Source organism: Mustela nivalis (genome assembly GCF_964662115.1).
Source record: "Mustela nivalis genome assembly, chromosome: 7".
NCBI lineage: Eukaryota > Metazoa > Chordata > Mammalia > Carnivora > Mustelidae > Mustela > Mustela nivalis.
The window spans coordinates 64319076-64338335 of NC_139026.1; the positions used below are offsets into that span (position 1 = coordinate 64319076).

The window sequence follows — 19260 nt, forward strand, 5'->3', positions numbered from 1 at the left end:
TAAGGTAGGGATCCCTTTGGGACTTCTCATTACTACTGCTTCAGTTGGCCCTAAATTTATACAAGATTCAGTTGTCATCTTCAACCCCCAGATGAAAGGAGGGCTGTACTCTGGGGCCTCAATCTTCCATGCAACAACACTCTTAAAGCCACTGACTTGGCTTCTCACCTGGGCTTCCTTCCTGTGAGCCGCAGATAGAAGTCATAGATGATGGCAGGGGCCCGGTGGCTGACAGCATTCCAGTACTGGCTTGTGATGAGGTTGCTTGTGAAGTCTGCATTTGGCCTCCTAAAAGCCTTCTCAAACGGGGCTTTTTCAAAGGTTGCCAAGACTTGGAATCCTGGGGAAGAAAACAGAGTACTAAGTCTAGAAGCATATAAGCCCACTGTAGTGGAGGGCATTTGCAATGCGTCAAAATGATAAAGACTAGTGATTGCTGTGAAGAGTCTAGAATCAATCTCTAAGAAAAATGTTAAGATATTTATGCGAGGCAAGAGGTCACCTACAAAATCAAATAATGAGAATGGGTTACAAAGTGGGTCCTTTTCCTGAAAACTTTATCTAAAACAACTTCTTGAGGGAAATAGTTTCAGTCAATACAGTGAAGTATTGTTCAGAAGAACATAAATCCATCATTTGATTCCCAGGTTATTTAGTCTATTCCGAAAGACCCAAGACATTTCCTAAGTAGGCTCATTGGTTGTAGAACCATCAGGAAAGTTTCTTCATATTTTAAACTTTTTACTTCTTTGTTATTTCTGCTTCTCTGGGGATACCTCAGACTCCACTGCCCATTTACTTTTGTCTCCAGATTGTTTTTTCCACAATATTTTTTTTTAATGATTAAGTAGATAAAACCTAGATAAAAAAAGACTCTTGATGTATATTTATAAAATAAATAATTCTTTTCAAAAGATATTAATTCCAATTAAATACTGATTTTACCAATGTAAAATTTTCAAAGAATATACCTAAGTTCATTATTCAATTATGATAACTATATCAGTTATCATGGTAATAAAATTATTATCCTCCTTAAAGTGTGTTACTTGGAAATCTGTATAAAATATATATACCTTGTACAGAAGAGATTCTCAAGAAATATCTGATCCAGGAATCTGGACTCTTTCCTCCCAGAATGGGACTGCACAGAGACCTGTCCTCTACTCATATTTGAGGTACCAGCCCTCCACCTGAATTTGAATAGATCTCTTCCTCTCTTGGGGTCTCATATATAAAATAAAAAAAGGCCACTAGATTATTTCTAAGATTACTTTCAACTATGATATTGTATACTTTGATAAACAGAAAATAAGAGGTTTCAGCACAGAAGAAGACTTGAACTCCATCAGAAATGTAGTTTACATGTAGCATCTTTTTATTGACAAGCTTAACATAACTTGTTTGCTTCTTTAATGCCACTTTTTATGAGTAATAAAAAATACCTTAATACCTTAATCCTGTTACTGAGGTAGAGGAGATGTATTTTTCCAAATGTTTTCAGAATTACTCAGATATATGATCTAAGTAACTGGATATATGATCTAAAGAGCTTTGATGCCAGTAGATAATTTCATTTTTTCTGAAATAACTTTATGAATAGAATAGCATAGGAGAGTGCTCTGAAATGAAAATCAGATTCTAACAAATTAAGTACAAGTGATTTTTTTCTATATCTAGTATCTAAATAAGACTAGATGATCTAAAACTTTCAGATATTTGCAGAAATCAACTAAATTGATGGAGCACAACATTGATTAACTAATTTTCTATTAATGCAGGGTTGATTACTTCCATTCAATAAGATACTTTCAAAGTGACACTTATGGCTCGCTGTATAAATCAGTGAAGAGTATTATTGACTCAGTAACCTACATCTACTTGTTATTGATGATCCCACAGTCTTGATGGTGCAGCCAGGGGACAAGGGATGTGGGCGTGGGAGCAGCCCCCGCCTCAGCAGGCGGGGCATTTCCTCCCAGACGTTATTTACAAGTGCTAACTTTCACTCGGTTTTATGTATTTTTAAAAATCTTCATAGCCAACGGACCCCTTATTGCTTGCAGTCATGTACATTATTCCTGCTGACCCTTTCTTTGATATTCCACAGCACATTCTAGTTAACTCTTACACATTGATAATTATTAATTCTTTTATCTTGTACTTATTTTTTGTCTTTTTCTTCCATTAGACTCAAAGCTCCAAGACACATTTTGCCACATTTTTCCCCTGTGGTAGACACCACTACTGTGTGGGCAGATGCTAATAGTTATGTAGTTATATCTCTACAGGCACTTACCCATTTTGCCCCAATTACAAGGATTGAGGTTACCAGATGTACAGTGGTAGATTAATGTTGACTTAGGTCTGGAAAATGAAATAAAAATTAAATAAATACAACAAAATGGAGGACGAATGAAAGAAAGATAAGGAAAAACAACATGTAGGCAAGGATGTTTCAATAATTCCCATAACCAGGGCAACACTTCCAGCTTTTGTTCCTTCTTTGGGTAAAAATGCAAAATGGAAGAAGACGAGGAATATGTGTGTTTGTGTGTGTGCATGTGAACGAGATCTCAAATAAGTTGATGTATTTAGGGAGCAGATGGAGGTACCATGACAATGAGAAAGCAGATAATATCACTAATTCTGGACATGTTTATTGGGCAAAATATAGGCTATTTTTCTTCTAAGTTCAGTTAAGCACTGTTGTATTGGAAAATATCTAAATGGCTGACTTCAAATAAAAATTTAATTCTGTTTGCCATTTGCTATCAGAGTCAAATATACAAACAACCTTTTTTTTTTTTTTCTTCCCCCTGTACTAGGAAACAGCCCCTCCCATGGTTATCTGAACTTTTGGCATGTAGCAGGACATGAGCAGTTGTATAAAATATAAAAGTTGCCCTTATTTCACCCACTTTTATCTCCTTTGCCTTAAAAAGGGGAGCTGTATTTTAGACTACTGATTAGAAAGGAAAGCCTTTTGGGGTTATAAGAATTTTATGGTTAAACAATTTAGAGTTTGCTACTTTATCCAAAATATGAAGCAGTATTTATAAAATATTTCCATGCATATGTGATGGCATATTTGGAACTATGTAAAATATTGAGACTGATCCTTTCTGACATTTGGGGTCTACTACAATCAAACGCACATATTTTGAAACTAAGCCTAACATATTCACCCTCCTCCTCATCAAATGTTTGAAAGCCGGCTTCCACATGCGCACCTGTGAACGGCTGTGTACCATCCCACAGCCAAAGTGAGATTGACGACGGTATCAACGGGAATTAAATCTGCCACAGCCATCGGAGTAGCTCTTATGGACCGAAGAAACCCTTTCCCAGCCTGCATAGGAAAAAGAACAGTAAGTACTGAACCAAGTTTTAAGTAACAGCTGGGACTCATACTAAAGTAATGCTGCTAGTTAACAACAGTTAACACTGACTCAGGGCTTACAGGTTAACACGCTAAGGCTGACTTCTCTCGGCCTATCCAACCCACCCCTACCTACAACCAACTCCTGGCCAAGTCCATCTCAAATGCCAATTTCCATAGAGGTCCTCAGATTCCTTTAGGGGTGGAGTTCCTCCAATTTGTAAGAGGTTAGTATGTTCAGCTGATGAACAAACACCAAGAACAGTTTTTCACATTTAAAAATTAATTCATAAGATAACTTAAGAACTAAGGTTCCCAAATTTTCCATTAAGATTCGTTTACCATTTTTAAAAATTTATTTAGCCTAAAGAGAGAGCGAGAAAGATAACAAATGGGGAGGAGAGGCAGAGAGAGAATCAGGCCTTCTGCTGAACAGGGAGCCCAGACACAAGGCTCAATCTCAGGACCTGAGCCCAAGGCACACACTTAACTGAGTCATCCAGGCACCTTTCAGTTTAGCATTTCTAAGTGACACCATTTTCTGCTAGTTCTCACTAACTTACAAACAACAGTAGCCTCTAGAGGTCTAAGAAACATTTTAAAAAGTTAATAGACTTCTACCGTTCCATAAATACTCTTTATTACTTAAGGAAAGGCCACCATTTTTTGTTAAGTAACTTTGTTCACTTCAAAGATGTTATATAAAGGTAAGAACTGGGAATTATTCACATTAATAAATAAGGCATACCAATAAATATATAGGTTAATAGTCATGTTCACTGATCTTATGAAGTTATTGATACCCTGCATATTTCCAGCATTGATTTGCAGTGGTTAGCACTTTCCTATATTCCTAATCTCTATTTTCTTGTGACTGATTCCCCTTCCTTTTTATGTAAGAAATCAGTCTTACAGTCTTTACTGTATTAATTCGAGCTATTAATAAATAGCGAAAAGGAGGAAACACTCCCCTCTTGTGGTAATTAAAGGGAAATGCAGACATGGTCCTTGATGCTCAGACTTCCCAAAAATAAAACTCCTCAAGAGTAACTGATGATATCACAGTGCTTCTGCTTTCCTGATAATAAAATCTACAAATAATAAAAGTAATTTCATCCTGCCTCTATTTCCCAACCAGAAGAATTGAGATTAAGTGGCTTCAATTGTCGTTACTAAAGTAACACTTAGGGATTTGGATCAATGAAGCTAAACCAACACTAGGCATTTTATTACCATTCCTCCACCACCTTCCAAGGAGTTATTTCTACATTATTATACGTACCGCAATAATGAGCCCACTAGGTCCATTTAGGTTATCAACCCAGCCCTAAAAGAAAAAGATCTCTATTAGTTACACATGTCAGAAAATCATTATATGTCTATGCAATGTCTGCAGTCTGATTTTAGTAAGTTTCAAACAAGAGCACTGAGATCCCAGCTGATAGAACGGTCTCATCCAATATATCTAAGATCACAAACAAAGATCGCTGGCAAAGCACTGGATATTTCTGCACTTGTGCAAGAATGAAAATTCTGCCAGCATCTTTTTTTATAGGGGGGGAGGAGTCATGGGGAGTTTCAGTTTGTTTTATGACATCTTAGAGGTTAAACTGAACCTTGACTTAATATCATAACTTGTTAACCAAGTCACTAGCCATCACCTTTCTTTACCTCAGGCCTGATCTTAACTCCAGAGGAACACTACATATCAAACATGATTTGTAGGAATGATCCATTTCTGGAAAATCTGAAAAGTCGAGCACCCATACTCTATTTGCATTAGCTTGCTCAGAGATGTTCACGGGAAGAATATGTTATGGAGCTGTTGGAGGAAAAACGTCTTCTTGAGCTTGTCTCCTAAGCCCTAAGCAAGTCAGTTGACCTTATTATGTCTGTTTCTTCATCCGTGAAAGTTAAAATGTGTGTTTAAATAGGGCAGGAGGGAGAATAGAGAAGAGGGAAGACCTAATGTTTATTTAACTAGGGACCAGGCACTACACTAAACACTCCTTGTACATGGTCTCATTTGATTGGCTCCCCACATGTGGGTCCAGTATTGGGCTAAAATAGCATAAGCCCAGGTTTATAGATGAGACTGCTCAAAAGCCTGAATTTTCAGTAAGTCATAGAGCTCAATTTTCTTTGGCCCTAAAGCTTCACAGAATTGCTTCAAAAAAGATAGTATAATTCGTTGTACTTTCAAAAGGATACAGCAATACACAGATGCAAAAATTAATTATTCCTAAACTGAGAACCCTGTGGTTTTTATTTACCCTGACAGTTATAAAACTACCAAAATGGCCACCAAGAACATTCTGGTATATTTAAACTATAGTGGGTAAGCCAAAAACTAAAACTATCTGCTACAACAATTTTCAGACTCCAGTGAATGAGAGTCTAATGTAAGACCTCCATCCAACTCTGGGACAGACAGTAGAATCTCCAGAGGAACCTCATGCTGGATAAACCCTGAACCAAATGTGGAATTTTGTCCTAATATAATGGGTTTGTATTTGATTTGCTGCACTCAACTATACGTTCTGAGAAGAGAGAGAGAGAAAAGGACATCTTCGGAAAGTAACAGGGTGAGAAGGATGATGGTTTGGAAGCAAAGCAAGGAATCCAGACAAGTGGACTTACCGGGAAAGGCTCCTGCCAGGTTGCTCCCACAATGGAGGGCCTTATGATGGCAATGTTTAGGTTCCCGCTCTCCTGCTGCACCACCATCTCACCCAAGGCCTTGGTATACGTGTAAGTATTGGGCCGATCACCGATCAGCTTGGGGGTGATCTCATCAATAATAGCATCATCTAACCACCTGTGGGTAGTCAGAGTCAAAAAGAATTCTAGTAACATATGTTAGACAATAGACAGGAAGGAAGGGAAGAAGGGAGGAAGGAACCTCCAAACGAAACACAAACAAGACTTCCCCTTTCTCGCTTGAGTTCTGGAATTCAGAACAGTCATAGGATACCAAGGCTGAATGGGCACCCGTCCAAACCCCGACTGCTGGATGAGCTCTTGGCTCTGCACCATGAGGCCCGCTCTTACCAGTTGAGTCCAGCTTCCTCCCACCTAGACTGGTAAATTCAATAGCCATGCAATCTACTACTTTATTATGCACGATCTCTAATTATCCTCAGTTATTTCCTCTTCGACTGGCTCAGGAGTACACCCATGAGGACACCTGTGGGTGCCAGCCGTGCTCAGGGCATGCCATGTGCTGTGTTCGTGGAGCTTAGAGGCTCCCACCCCAGGCTTCCCAGGGTTCTGGGATGAACCCCTGTTCATCCGGGGTTGTCCTGTTCACACCTAGCGCACCTATCTTGCAACCTTTCGCTTTTTACTTTTAAAATTCCATTCAGTTCTCAACAAAGAAAAGCAACGACATTTGGCAGAGCTACATTCTGTTTTAGCAAATCTATGGAATGCATTTTGAAGCTATATTTACAGTCATAGTAATAACTCAGTAATTTTTCCCAGAGATTTCTCTTGAATTCTGAGATTCTCTAATAGCTATTAATAGTCTGTCAGGAGGCAGGGTTGTACTACTCTGAAGCAGCTCTCATAGTGACTGGTGAACACCTCTCCTTACAAAAGGACATGTATCATGAGAAACTGAGTTACCATGACAGCCGCCTAATCTCTTTTTTAAAGATGTCAGCACCCTTTTGTCAAAGTCTATCTGCCCTTCTCAAAGAAAGCAATAAAATCGTTGATTAAATATTTAATGTTTCTCTTAGTTGACAGACCTATTTGGTTAACCATTTGTTACAATATAATTTTTCAAAAACCAGGCTACCTAAATATGTTAGTGTGATTTTTATAATCGATGGGCTTGGTACATTTGTTCCTACCTTCAAGGGCTGAGCTCAGTCATACTATTTTGATTATAGAAGAATCTTAGCTGTTATTGCTTTGCTCTCATGACAAATTATTGGACATTTACGATGTGCTTATGCCAATACTTACTCAGAGACACAACCCTCAGGTTTGAGAACACTCATTTGATGTTGGAGTGGGACATGAGCACTGTCTGTAACGTTTTGGTTTTCCTTACTTTGCTGCTATTAGTGCTGAGTGTTTTCTAGATACTCAAATACCGTTTGATTTAAATTGAATAGGGAAAAAAGGTCAAGAAGTTCCTAGAACAAAAGCAATTCCACATACTTAGAAAAATGGAAGATTTTCTAATTATATGGCCCTCTGAGGTTAGGGATAAAGCATGTGAGATAATGTAGGCACCTCTCCATTTCATGATGGTGTTATCATTACCTCATTTTATCTGATGGTCCACAGTGGATTAACTGACCTAAGACCATTTTCTTTCACGTGCAAACTCACACAGACTGCAAAAACCAGGTCAGGAAAAATACAGCCTGATCAGGCTGTAAAGAAACAAATTCTTAAGAATACATGAGAACATAACCAGGCACTAAGATGATACGTCACAGGGCTGGGACCAGCTGTGGTCATTGATGTTGGTGTGCATGGAAAGGGAGTTCGCCTATCTTAGAAAATGTTGGTTTCAGGGCACCTGGGTGGCTCAGTTGTTTGAGCATCTGACTTCTGGTTTCAGCTCAGGTCATGATCTCAGGGTCAGAAGATGAGTCCCAGTTTGGGATCCACAGTCAGCAAAGAGTCTGCTTTAAGGGTCTCTCTCCCCCAGCTTATGCTCATACTCTCTCTCTAAAATAAATAAATAAATCTTTTTTTTTTTTTAAGAAAATCCTGGTTTCATAGATTACTAAGAACACAATTGTAAAAGAAGTTGCCATGCCCTGTGAATGGTTGCCTCTTATATTTGTGGCTCTTTCTGTATCCCACTGAATTAGCTTCTTGATTCCTCAGTTTTTATTGGTGAAAAATGGCAATCATTATAGCTGTTCTAATTTTCAAGTCATCATGAGAACAAACAGGAATTTTCACAACTGCACTTAAAACTCTTTGATAAAGCCAAATGAGCCAATAAACTGAAGGAATTTTTGATGTTTGGTAAAAGAACAAAGGGGCATGTATCTACAAATGTAACAGTTTTAAATTATCTTTTCTGATGCAAGCAAACAGCCTTTAGCCCATCTCATCCTGGGTTCAAAGAGGACGTTGGTATAAGCAGCACACAGACCCACTGGTTAAGTGGTGATACCCTTTAAGAGACCTATATTCAGTTAATGCTCTTCTTTACGAAAGTCTGATTTGCTATTTGTTCTCAATTTTTTTGATGAACAATTTTAAAAAATGTATTTATTTGAGGAAGAAAGAGAGAGAGAGAGAGAGAATGCGAGCAGGGGGAGAGGCAGAGGGAGAGAAGCAGGCTCTCGGCTGAGCAGGGAGCCCAATGCCGGGTTCAATCCCAGACCCTGGAATCATGCCCTGAACTGAAGGCTGATGCTTACCTGACTAAGCCACCCAGGTGCCCCTTCTCAGTTTGTTTTTAAAACAGTGAGGTTGGCATGGAAAAAGACATTCTATAAATAAAAGTACATTTCTAAAATTAACCAAATGCTCTTCAGGGTACCTGAGATGTTTCGAACCCATAGGTCCCAGATTCTAAACTTCTACTTACATTGCTTAAAAAGAAGCAAAAAGTTAGTGAAGATTTCAGAAAGCAATGTACATACTATTTCCTATAAATATTACTATCTTTTTGGGGGGTGGGGCTTGAAACTTATGCATCAACTTAGTATCATTAATGATTTCATAATTTAGGTACTTTCTAAATGAAATAGTAAGAGGAATATAAATTTTTCCTCCTAGTTTCCTTAGGCAACAAGACTAGTGGTACTTCGGATGAAGTTTTCTGCGGAGCAAGTACCGGACACGCGGCCATGGTCATGTTTGCTCTCTCCGTCTCCTGTCTGAGTTAGGTTTTTCCCTTGATTCCTGCAGGGATCCTGCCGTAGGTTCCTGTGTCAGTTTCAACGTGGCAGAGTTGGCTTCAGAGCAAATTTGCACTTTTTACTGGGGTCAAGGGTATTCCTGCGCCTGGTGCTGGCGGTGAGCTGGCCTCTGCATTTCCCCCTTGACTTCTACTAAGCACCTATTCTGGCCTCCAGTGGCCTGATAATATGAAAATTATTCAGTCTGTCTAGGAAGCAGTGTAACCCAGCTCTGATTTGTATTTAAAGCCGGATAACACTAAAAGTACACAGAATTTTCTGGGTTTTTTTGGTTTGCTGCGTAGATGCCATCTTAAGCCTATACAATTCTGACAGTAAATGGACAAAATCAAAATGAGTGTTTTCCTTTCCCCTGGAGTAGATACACTGTCTTAGTGTTAACAACGTGTTCTTCAGCACCCAGACAAGACTACTTTCCAACATCTGACTTCCTTTCATATCTCTGCCATAGCTGACAGCTGCCCACGTTTGATCAAAAACACCTTTTTTCACATGGCAGATTAACTGTGCTTCTGGAGGCCAGGTAGCTGCAAGAGCATGATTTTGAGTAGGTACAAATCTTTCGGGGAAAGCCTCTAGGAATGGTGGGGTGACAAGCAAAGAGAGTGGGGAGGCTGGGGTGCGTGGGTGACTGGAATACGAATGAACCTCGTGTCAAATGAGAGACATTACACGAAAAAGCACTTTGAGGCAGTTTTCCCCAAACTTGCCTGCTCGTCAGTAAGACTTATGTCGGGCCTATGACAAAAGTTCAGCTCCCTGGGCATCATCTTAGAACCTCCAAACCAGTCTTCAGGGGCAACAGCTTGATCACCTTGATTTGTAGCCAGTGGAGTGGTGCTTGTTGTGGTCAGGCAAACTGAGGAATCACCAGTATCAAAGGACGCCACCCCACAAATGTTAGCCTTGAACAAATTGGGATTAGCTCTGAGAGAGGCATCACTTCTTGGAGTAAAACTTTCAGTGGACTTGAACTTTAAAGGATTTCAATCCTGGACACTAGAGATGGAATCTGAGGGTTGATTAGAAGGTATGTGCAAGCCCACATGCAAAGCAGTGGCCACATCCCATTCAGTCTCCTGTCCCCGAACACGGAGGTGTTTTTTGGTATCTGTTGTCACTCCCCAGTTCTCAGTCTCACCCCACAACATGGCAGGTCACAGCTGTCCCTGCCTCTGACAACTGCCCAGGCAGATCTACCCCCTTCCTTTGTGACCACTAACATTCCTAAAGCCCGCTTTCATCCAAGTCTTTTTTTGATGAAAACAAAATGGAAGCACCAACCAAACAAAACCACCCCCCCCACACACACACACATGCGTGACCCTCCTGCCGTGGATCCCTATTGCCTCTAGAATTAAATACAGTCCTCCCCACGGCATTCAAAACTCTCAGGGCAGCCCCAGCCCCACTTTCCTACAAATAACAACTGCGCTGCCCAGGGCCGCATCCCCAGCATGCCTCCAGCCTTCCTGCTCCCCTGGCTGTGCCTCGTCTGTGCACCCACCTCACCCTGCCACACCGTGCCTCCTCTCCCAAGTCCGTGTGCTGTGCCTGTCTCCACAGGGTCTTTCCACTGCCACCACCGACTCCATCTAACTTCTGCTACCATGCTCCATGTATAATGCTACCCTGCCCTGTTTTGTGTTTTACTGGGAGCTCCTTGAGAACACAGTCTCTATTTTAAGAAAGCACCTTTTAATCTCTCATACAGTCGAATGCGTGGGAGCACCGAAAAGGGCTGCGTGACCAAATCATGGGGCTACGGAGAAAAACGGTGTCCCTGTAACTTACTAGCTGGGAGAATTCCGAAGCCTTCCTCGGCCTTTTGGAGCTTCTCTTCCTTTATTAGCCCAGTAGCAGCAACACATACCACCAGCCCCACAATATTACCGTAAGGAACAGATGTCTGTGAAAGTGTCTTTACTCACAATAATTGCTCGGTGATGAATGAGAGCTGTCCTTCCCTTCTTAATGCATACTTACTAGATTGATTTAAGGATGCTAACTAAAGCAGTAAAGATTTATGGATCCATTTTTCTAGTTTCGGGCTATAGCTATTTCCAGTTTTTATATAGATACAAAAATCTTTTCCTTCTGTCTCTCCTAAGAGGAGTTAACTTGGCCTGAAAAAGAGGGAAAGAAAGCAGCAATCTTTCCCGGTCTGTTATGTGCACTTTAAAAAAATAAACATTCTACATGAGTCATTATTCCGGAAAACTGGAATTTCATTGGTAGTTCCTCATCCATTTATGCATAGGAGCTCCTAAAGGTAACCCCCCCCCCCAACTGCAGAAGCTAGAAATAAGAAGACAGGGAGATGGGGAAGAATAGTGACATAATTCCATGATAAAATGCCTGTGATGATTGGGACGAGGGCCGGACACGTGCAGGTGTGAGAGCTGGAGAGGTCTGTTTTCCTAATGCTGATTCATGGCCACAATTGTCATACCAATAAGAAGCATTAACTCCTAATTGGGTCTGGCCTCAGGTTCTAAGGCTTCCAGAGGAGAGCCCTGATGTCCGAGGAGGAATTAACCAGGGAAGCAGAGGTGGAGGTAGTTTCTAGAAACAGAACTGTCATAAGCCAAGGCAGAGCGGCATGAGGGAGAGGAGTAATGACTTCAGTGTGACCACCGCCCAGACGTAAAGGGAGGGTTGGCGGAGATGACGCTGGACAGCTGGTCCTGAATATAAAATTCTGAATTAGTAAGTTGTGGTTATGACTTTTCCTTGTTTTTAAAAAAGAAGAAAACCTTGGTTTCTTAATTATATGCAAAATGGGTTCTGTGGAGACAAAATTTATTTCATTTTTACTTGTTTGGCTGTATATTTTTCAGAATAATTATATTCCTTGGGGAGCAGTAAATGAGAGACTCGAATTTTGTACAAATGTCAATTCCGGTTTGATCATCAATCATGTAGCTATCCCTGGCTTTCCCCAGGGGACATGGAGTGGGCGAGGATGGCAAGCGCTGGGCACCCGAAGAGAAACCAACTCCTCTTCTAGGAGGTGAGTTTATTCTTCTTGGAGACCTGGGGATCCTGAGAGGACACAGTCTGGGAGGGAGGAAGGGCTGCGGAGGACCGGGAGAAGCCAGCCCCTCGCTGGGGCCGAACTGAAGCTGCAACTCCTGTCCCCTTTCTCTGGCAGTCTCTGCAAGACTCTGTCCTGCCTCACATCGTGCTGTCATGTGTCAGCTGCTAGACGGGTCAACAGTGGAGGAAGGCTCTGGGATCTCAGCAGAGTCTGCACTCAAACAGCTCTGCCCCTTTCCTGGGCACAGCAAATATGGACACACCACACAGACCAAGAGACAACACTGTGAGAGGGCAGCTCACCGAAAACAAATCGATTCCACCCCAAAACACCCTGAGGCCTTCCACATCCACTCTCCTGTACCCACGTGGGGCATCAGAGCCTCTTATCTCCAACTCTCCTGACAAGCTCTGCGCTCGGAAGGTCCCTTTGCACGACTTAAGCAAGTCACCACTTATGAGCTACGTGAGGTAACCTCCGGGTCCTTTGGATGACTTTCATTCTTCTTTGTCCTGGATATTTTTAAATGACAGGTAAAAATATCTATTCTCAGGACTGTAGGAGATAAAAATGTTTGCCCTGAAGGGAGTGAACTCTTGATTTAGCTAAGCTTCATTTTAAAGAGTCTATCTTAAATAGAGATACAGTATTACATGAAATTAAAATCTGACAAATTTCATGGTGAAGTAGTCTATTTTCTCAGCCGGAATACCTTTTTACAGTTGTTGTTGTTTTTTCTAAACAAGATAAACTTGTTAAATTGAACAGAAGAATGAAGACGCAGAAAATGAAAACACTTATTCTGAGACTAGAGCCTGACTTAAGAACAAAGTGGCTCCTGTTAGTAGGCAGGAAGAGAAAAATGCTAGTTATTTTTCCTCCACCACAAGACAATAAGGAAAGTGTATCTCAGCCTCCTAGCCCAAGAGACTTGCACTTTCTGCCAGAGCTGGGAGGATTTCCACTTACCTAGGAGTTCTTCATTTTATTATTATTATTAATTTTTTTTAAGATTTTATTCATTTATTTGAAGAGAGATAGGAGAACTCAAGTAGAGCGGCAGGCAGAGGGAGAGGGAGAAGCAGGCTCTCTGCCAAGCAGGGAGCCCGACACAGGGCTCCACGCCAGGACCCCGGGGATCATGACCTGAGCTGAAGGCAGACGCTCAGCCGACTGAGCCACCCAGATGTCCCACATCTGAGTTCTTCTTTATTAACCTTTGGATCAGCTGCCATTAAACACTCCCAAGCACAACAACTGCTTTCTATCACTCATCATCACTACAAGATGAGCACTGTTATCACCCCCATTTCACAAATGAAGGAAGTGAGGCACAGAGAGGCCAAGGAGCTCACTCAAGGTCACACAGACAGGAAGCTGCAGAAGCCAGGTCGGACGGACGCAGAAGGCTTGGTCCTTCACTTTTACACTGTACACTCTACTTCCTTCAGTGACCACGCTGAGTACGGAGTGACAGAAGCATTCCCATGAGCCCATTATAATCCTAAACTATTTCACAAAACTCCTTGGCATTTTTTGTGTTGTGATGTTCAGTTAGCCACCATAGAATACACCATCAGTTTCTGACGTCGGTTCACCCAGTGCTCATCACCACTCGTGCCCTCCTGGATACCCACCGCCCTGTGGCATTTATCCATGCCCGTCCTTCCCCATCACCAAGCACTGGACTCCCCACGCTGGGATGAAGGGAACAGCAGGGATCAGACAGCGAAAGCTAGCACCTTTGCAGAGCACGCTACTTCAAGAGTGCCTTGCTTTGCTACCTCATTAATGGATGCCTACAAAGAATCAAAGAGAACCAGGATCTGCCCACCTCCTGACCCCCTCATGTGACCCAACTTACTCCATGGAGTCGATGATTTTTTTTGGCTCCACAGGGCACGGGTAGATGACCTCATCGATGTGCTTCAGGTTACAATTTGAAAAGGCAGTGGAGATATGAATGAAGGCTTCAAGCTTTGGCATCTGACTGGCCATGAGCAAGAGCTGCTGGGTGGCAGTGACGTTGAGTTGCACGGCGTGTCTGCAGGAGGAAAAGCAGAAGAAGTACAATGAGGCAACTCGATGTTCTGCTTTGCTAGAACGTCACCTACTCCAATAATGGGCACGTACGTCTCATTTCTGCTCATTGAGTATGTGCTCATTTCTGTGGCTGCACCAAAGGCCCAGGAAGAAGAGCACAGATCATAGCTACACAGTTGTGTGATGCCTGGAATGTGTTATAGTTGATGCCGTGTTCTGTGCACATAAATCCTAGTCATTGAAACATTATTCGTATTGCATTTAGAGATAGCTTGGCTCTAAATCAACTGGAAGGAAAAAAAAAATCACAATCTTCTGGATGTTTAAAGGGGTTTCTTAAGCAGCCACTAAAAATATAAAGATACATAAATTGAGCATCTAACTCAAGAAGCTGTAAAAATTAAAGTGAATTGTAGGAGAGTAGCAGTGGATAGAGAATGAGAAATAGAAATTTCTATTGCAGGGGCACCTGGGTGGCTCAGGGGGTTAAGCCTCTGCCTTCGGCTCAGGTCACGATCTCAGGGTCCTGGGATCAAGCCCTGCATCAAGCTCTCTCCTCAGCAGGGAGCCTGCTTCCCTGCCTACCTGTGATCCCTGTCTATCAAATAAATAAATTTTAAAAATCTTAAAAAACAATAAAAAAAGAAAGAAATTTCTATTGCAAAGGTCCAGGTCAGACCTAAAAATCAATGTCAAAATCCCAAATTTTTGCTAATAGAATACCAAGTTATACAAGTATAATATGAGATGACAATGAAATGGTTCATTCTAGAAACACAAGGTTTATACAATATCAGGAACCCTATTAATCTAACCAAAAAAGATAATAAAAAAGAGAAAAACTAAATGATCCTCGATATGTATTTTGAAAATTTTAAAATGATGTTCAGTATCCATTTCCATTTTAATTTTTAAAAAATCATTAAAAGAAGAATAAATGATTAAAATATACTCCTTTCCCTTTGCTAGCCTGTATCATGTTTAATGGTGAAAAGTTAGGAGCACTGCTTTTAAAGTCAGGGGAACCAAGGGGTTCCTGGGTGGCCCAGTCGATTAAGCATCTGCCTTCAGCTCAAGTCATGATCTCGAGGTCCTGGGATGGAGCCCTGCGTTGGACTCCTTGCTAGGCAGAGAGTCTGCTTCTCCCTCTCCCTCTGCCTGCTGATCTGCCTACTTGTGCATTCTCTCTCTCTCTGTCAAATAAATAAATAAAAACTTAAAAAAAAAAAGTCAGGGCCAAGAAGAATGGCTGCAATTACTACTACTACTTAATATTGCTCTGAACTTCCACCTGGTAATTAAAGAGGAAAACATAAAGAATTAGCAGATGTAACTGTTGTAAAGGCAGTCACAAAAATCCCCATCAGATTACATAATTGTGTATCTGGGAAACAAACAAAGGAGCTAAAAAAAAAACCAACAATGAAAAAAACCTACCCTGAGACATGCAATGATTCATTCAGTAAAGTGTCCATTTATAAAAGTCATGTTAAAGGAAAAAACTGGAGAATACGGTGGAAGAAAGGCACATATTCAAAACTGAACATTTAAAAAATATATCCAGTTAAGAAAAAAGGAACAGACTATATACAAAAATAAAACTTCACTAAGGGTTATAGAAAAATTGAATAAACAATATATTGTTCTTAGATAGGAAGAGCCAATGTTTTAAATATGTTGTTTTTCTAAAGTAGTTGACATGTTCATATTCAGTAATCCTAATCAAATTCCCAGCTTTCAAAGAAGCTGGAAAAATTATCTTAAGCAGATGAGAATAGTCAGGAAAATTCTATAAAAAGAGAATGATGTGCGTATACTTGCCTAATAAAGTAAAAAATTACTGTAATAAAATACTGTGGTGCTGGGAGAGAAAGCCTAAGTAATGGAACAAAAATAAAGAGTCCAACATTGGAAATTCAGTATATTATAAGAGCTTCATTAAATAAAGAGTAAAAACAAATCATTTAATAAATGTTTCTTAAGAAGTAGTCATCTGTTAGAAATTTTTCAAAAGCTACTCTATATTTACACCCACATCACTTTCCTTTTTATAGAATTTTCCTATTTCTATTTATAGGCAAAAAAAAAAAAAAAACCACACCTCTAAATGGGTCAGAGATGTAAAGGAGAAAATTAAGCAATAAAAATTGTAGAAGAAATTATGAATAATGCATAAATAATAAAAATAGTTGAGGACAAATGATAAAGTATTTTGAGCTTTGTAAAAGACCAAAAATCAATATGCTCACTATTCCAACAAGTCTTAAGACTTGACAAGAAAAAAATGTTTCAGTAGAAAAACAGGCAAAGAACATGAATAGGCATTTCACAAAAGAGTAAGATGCCAATACTATGCAGCCATCAAAAGAAATGAAATCTTGCCATTTGCGACAACATGGATGGAACTAGAGGGTATTACGCTTAGTGAAATAAGTCAAGCAGAGAAAGACAACTATCATATGATGTCCCTGATATGAGGAAGTTGAGAGGCAACGTGGGGGGCTTGGGGGGTAGGAAAAGAATCAATGAAACAAGGTGGGATCGGGAGGGAGACAAACCATAAAAGACTCTTAATCTCACAAAACAAACTGAGGGCTGCTGGCCGAGTTTTGGGAGAGGGGGGGTGGGGTTATGGACATTGGGGAGGGTATGTGCTGTGGTGAGTGCTGTGAAGTGTGTCAACCTGCCGATTCACAGACCTGTACCCCGGGGGATACAAATATATTATATGTTTATTAAAAAAAAAAAAAAAAAAGAATAAGATGCCAATCAGCATTTCCATGCCCTCAACTTTTCTCATTATCAACAAAATCAAAATCGAAATACGGATTGGCATTCCCATTATATTGCCAACATTAAAAGTAAAAAACGATAATCCAGTATGCCTGTGGGTGTCAGAAATGAGGATTCATGTGCACTGGGACAATGGAAATCAATACTGCCCATGTGGAAAGCCATGTAGCATTATATGTCAAAATGTAAACCGTTTCTAACCTGGGCACATCTGGTACATCTCTAACAATTTTACTTCTGGACATTTACCCAAAGTAAAGCACACAATGGTATAAAAAAAAAAAATGCAAGCACAGAGATGTTCACTGAAGCATTGTTTATAATACTGGAAAATTCAAACAATCCAAAAATATCCACCAATATAGACCTGGTGGAGTATACTATAAGACACATAAAATGGAATGTCATACAGTCATTAGAAATTATAGAGAATATCTATTCACAAGGAAAGATACCCAAAGATATAACCAAGCAAGTCGCTAAAAAATTATCAGTATGATGCCATTTTTTGGTGAAGTTGAACATAAGTCTAATTTATTATGGATGTGTAAAGAAAAGCTGGAACGGATGCTCTCTATGATATTAAGTGGTAGTCTCCGGGTGGCGAGATTTTTGGAGTTTGAGTCCTTTGAATTTATTTTCATGGAGAATATACCTTTAAATTTTTTTTTTTTAATTTAAATTCAATTTAGTTAACATGGAGCGTCTTATTAGTTTCAGGGGTAGAATTTAGTGATTCATCCCTTGCGTACATCTTTTTTCTTTTTTAACAGAAACCGCAAGGAAACTGACATGCATATGTGCACGCGCACACATGCACCTGTGTGCGCCATGAGCAGGAAGTGGGCACATACCTCAGATGATCATCGAAGCGCACGGTGGCCGCACAGTGGAAGATAATGTTTGTACAGGAGAGAAGCTCTTGCATGTCCTCCTTGCTGATAGCAAAGTCATTATGATTGAGGTCCGCGTAGATAGCTCTGATCTTCTCATGCACGTTTGGACAAACTTCTTTGACTTTTTGAAACAGCTAAAACATAAATAGAAATCAATATGCAGACAGCGTCATCACCATCTCATTGCTCTTGTTTTTGTTGATGTGTCACATCGCAATTCGCAAAAACTGGTTTTATCTGTAATACCACTCAAAGAAGGCATTTACTCAAGAGCCATTTGTTTTACCGCTTGCAATTTGGTCGGCTTGGAATAATTTCCACTCCTCTTAATTTGATAAACATTCAAAAAAGTCATTTCTAATAACCAGTAAGGAGTGTATTTTGAGCCTTTCCTGCAGGGTTGAAAGAATGACAGTGTGCCGTCCATATTCTGCCCCTCCTCTTTCCCCCATGTTTATATATGGTGATTGTTTCCATTTTTGGCTGGGAAATATGGCTTTCAGTGCAAAATTACCAGCCTTTGCAAATTACCAGCAAAGCCATCAGCTTTTACAAGGGAGGTCTCATGGACGCAAATTCGAAACAACTTAGTTAACTGGCCCAGAGAACAGTATTAGGTCTTAGCAGCACAAACATAATTAGAAAATAACAAATTCGGTGAATCTGTAATGGGTAAAACAAATACAACTTTTATATAATCTCATTCCAATATCAATGGCAGTTATTGTCTAGTAAGAGAATTACATGAGCTCATGTACGTTTTATGGGATATTAATTGATTTCTTTTTTTTTTTTTTTTTTTTAAGAGAAATTTTTTTTTTTTTTTAAGATTTTATTTATTTGTCAGAGAGAGAGCGCGAGCGAAAGTGAGCACAGGCAGACAGAGTGGAAGGCAGAGTCAGAGGGAGAAGCAGGCTCCCTGCGGAGCAAGGAGCCCGATGTGGGACTCGATCCCAGGACGCTGGGATCATGACCTGAGCCGAAGGCAGCTGCTTAACCAACTGAGCCACCCAGGCGTCCCATATTAATTGATTTCTTAATATTCTAACTTCTTTATAAAGGAAAAGGAAAGAGCCTTGGCAGTTTTAGCTTTTATTACCCTTGTTCAGATGGAACAGTCTCTACTTTCCCCTCCACACACAAGTTCTTAGACTCAACTGGTATTTTCCATTTTCTCAAAGAATGTAATTAAAAAAAAAAGTTCTT

General features: G+C 40.2%; 1 protein-coding gene and 1 long non-coding RNA gene across 8 annotated transcripts in view; one reads left to right on the top strand and one right to left on the bottom strand.

Moving 5' to 3' along the window:
* The window catches only part of FAR2 (fatty acyl-CoA reductase 2), a 136051-nt gene that overhangs the window by 10486 nt on the left and 106305 nt on the right, over positions 1–19260 (bottom strand). For all 4 annotated transcript variants that reach the window (XM_082738990.1, XM_082738989.1, XM_082738992.1 and 1 more), the window contains 7 exons: positions 18013–18188; positions 14187–14366; positions 6023–6200; positions 4665–4709; positions 3234–3352; positions 2300–2367; positions 169–340 (listed from right to left, as the gene is read on the bottom strand). In XM_082738990.1, the coding sequence (XP_082595116.1) occupies positions 169–340; positions 2300–2367; positions 3234–3352; positions 4665–4709; positions 6023–6200; positions 14187–14366; positions 18013–18188 (938 nt within the window). The remainder of the gene's footprint in view (positions 1–168; positions 341–2299; positions 2368–3233; positions 3353–4664; positions 4710–6022; positions 6201–14186; positions 14367–18012; positions 18189–19260) is intronic.
* LOC309868794 lies at positions 3289–18008 on the top strand. Of its 4 annotated transcripts, XR_014313848.1 has the most exons (4): positions 6046–6133; positions 12123–12295; positions 12437–12855; positions 17932–18008. It is a non-coding gene; the product is annotated as an uncharacterized lncRNA (long non-coding RNA). The 4 variants fall into 4 exon arrangements; XR_014313847.1 differs by lacking the exons at positions 6046–6133; positions 17932–18008 and adding an exon at positions 3289–3371 and having other exon boundaries at positions 12437–13383; XR_014313849.1 differs by lacking the exon at positions 17932–18008 and having other exon boundaries at positions 12437–13383.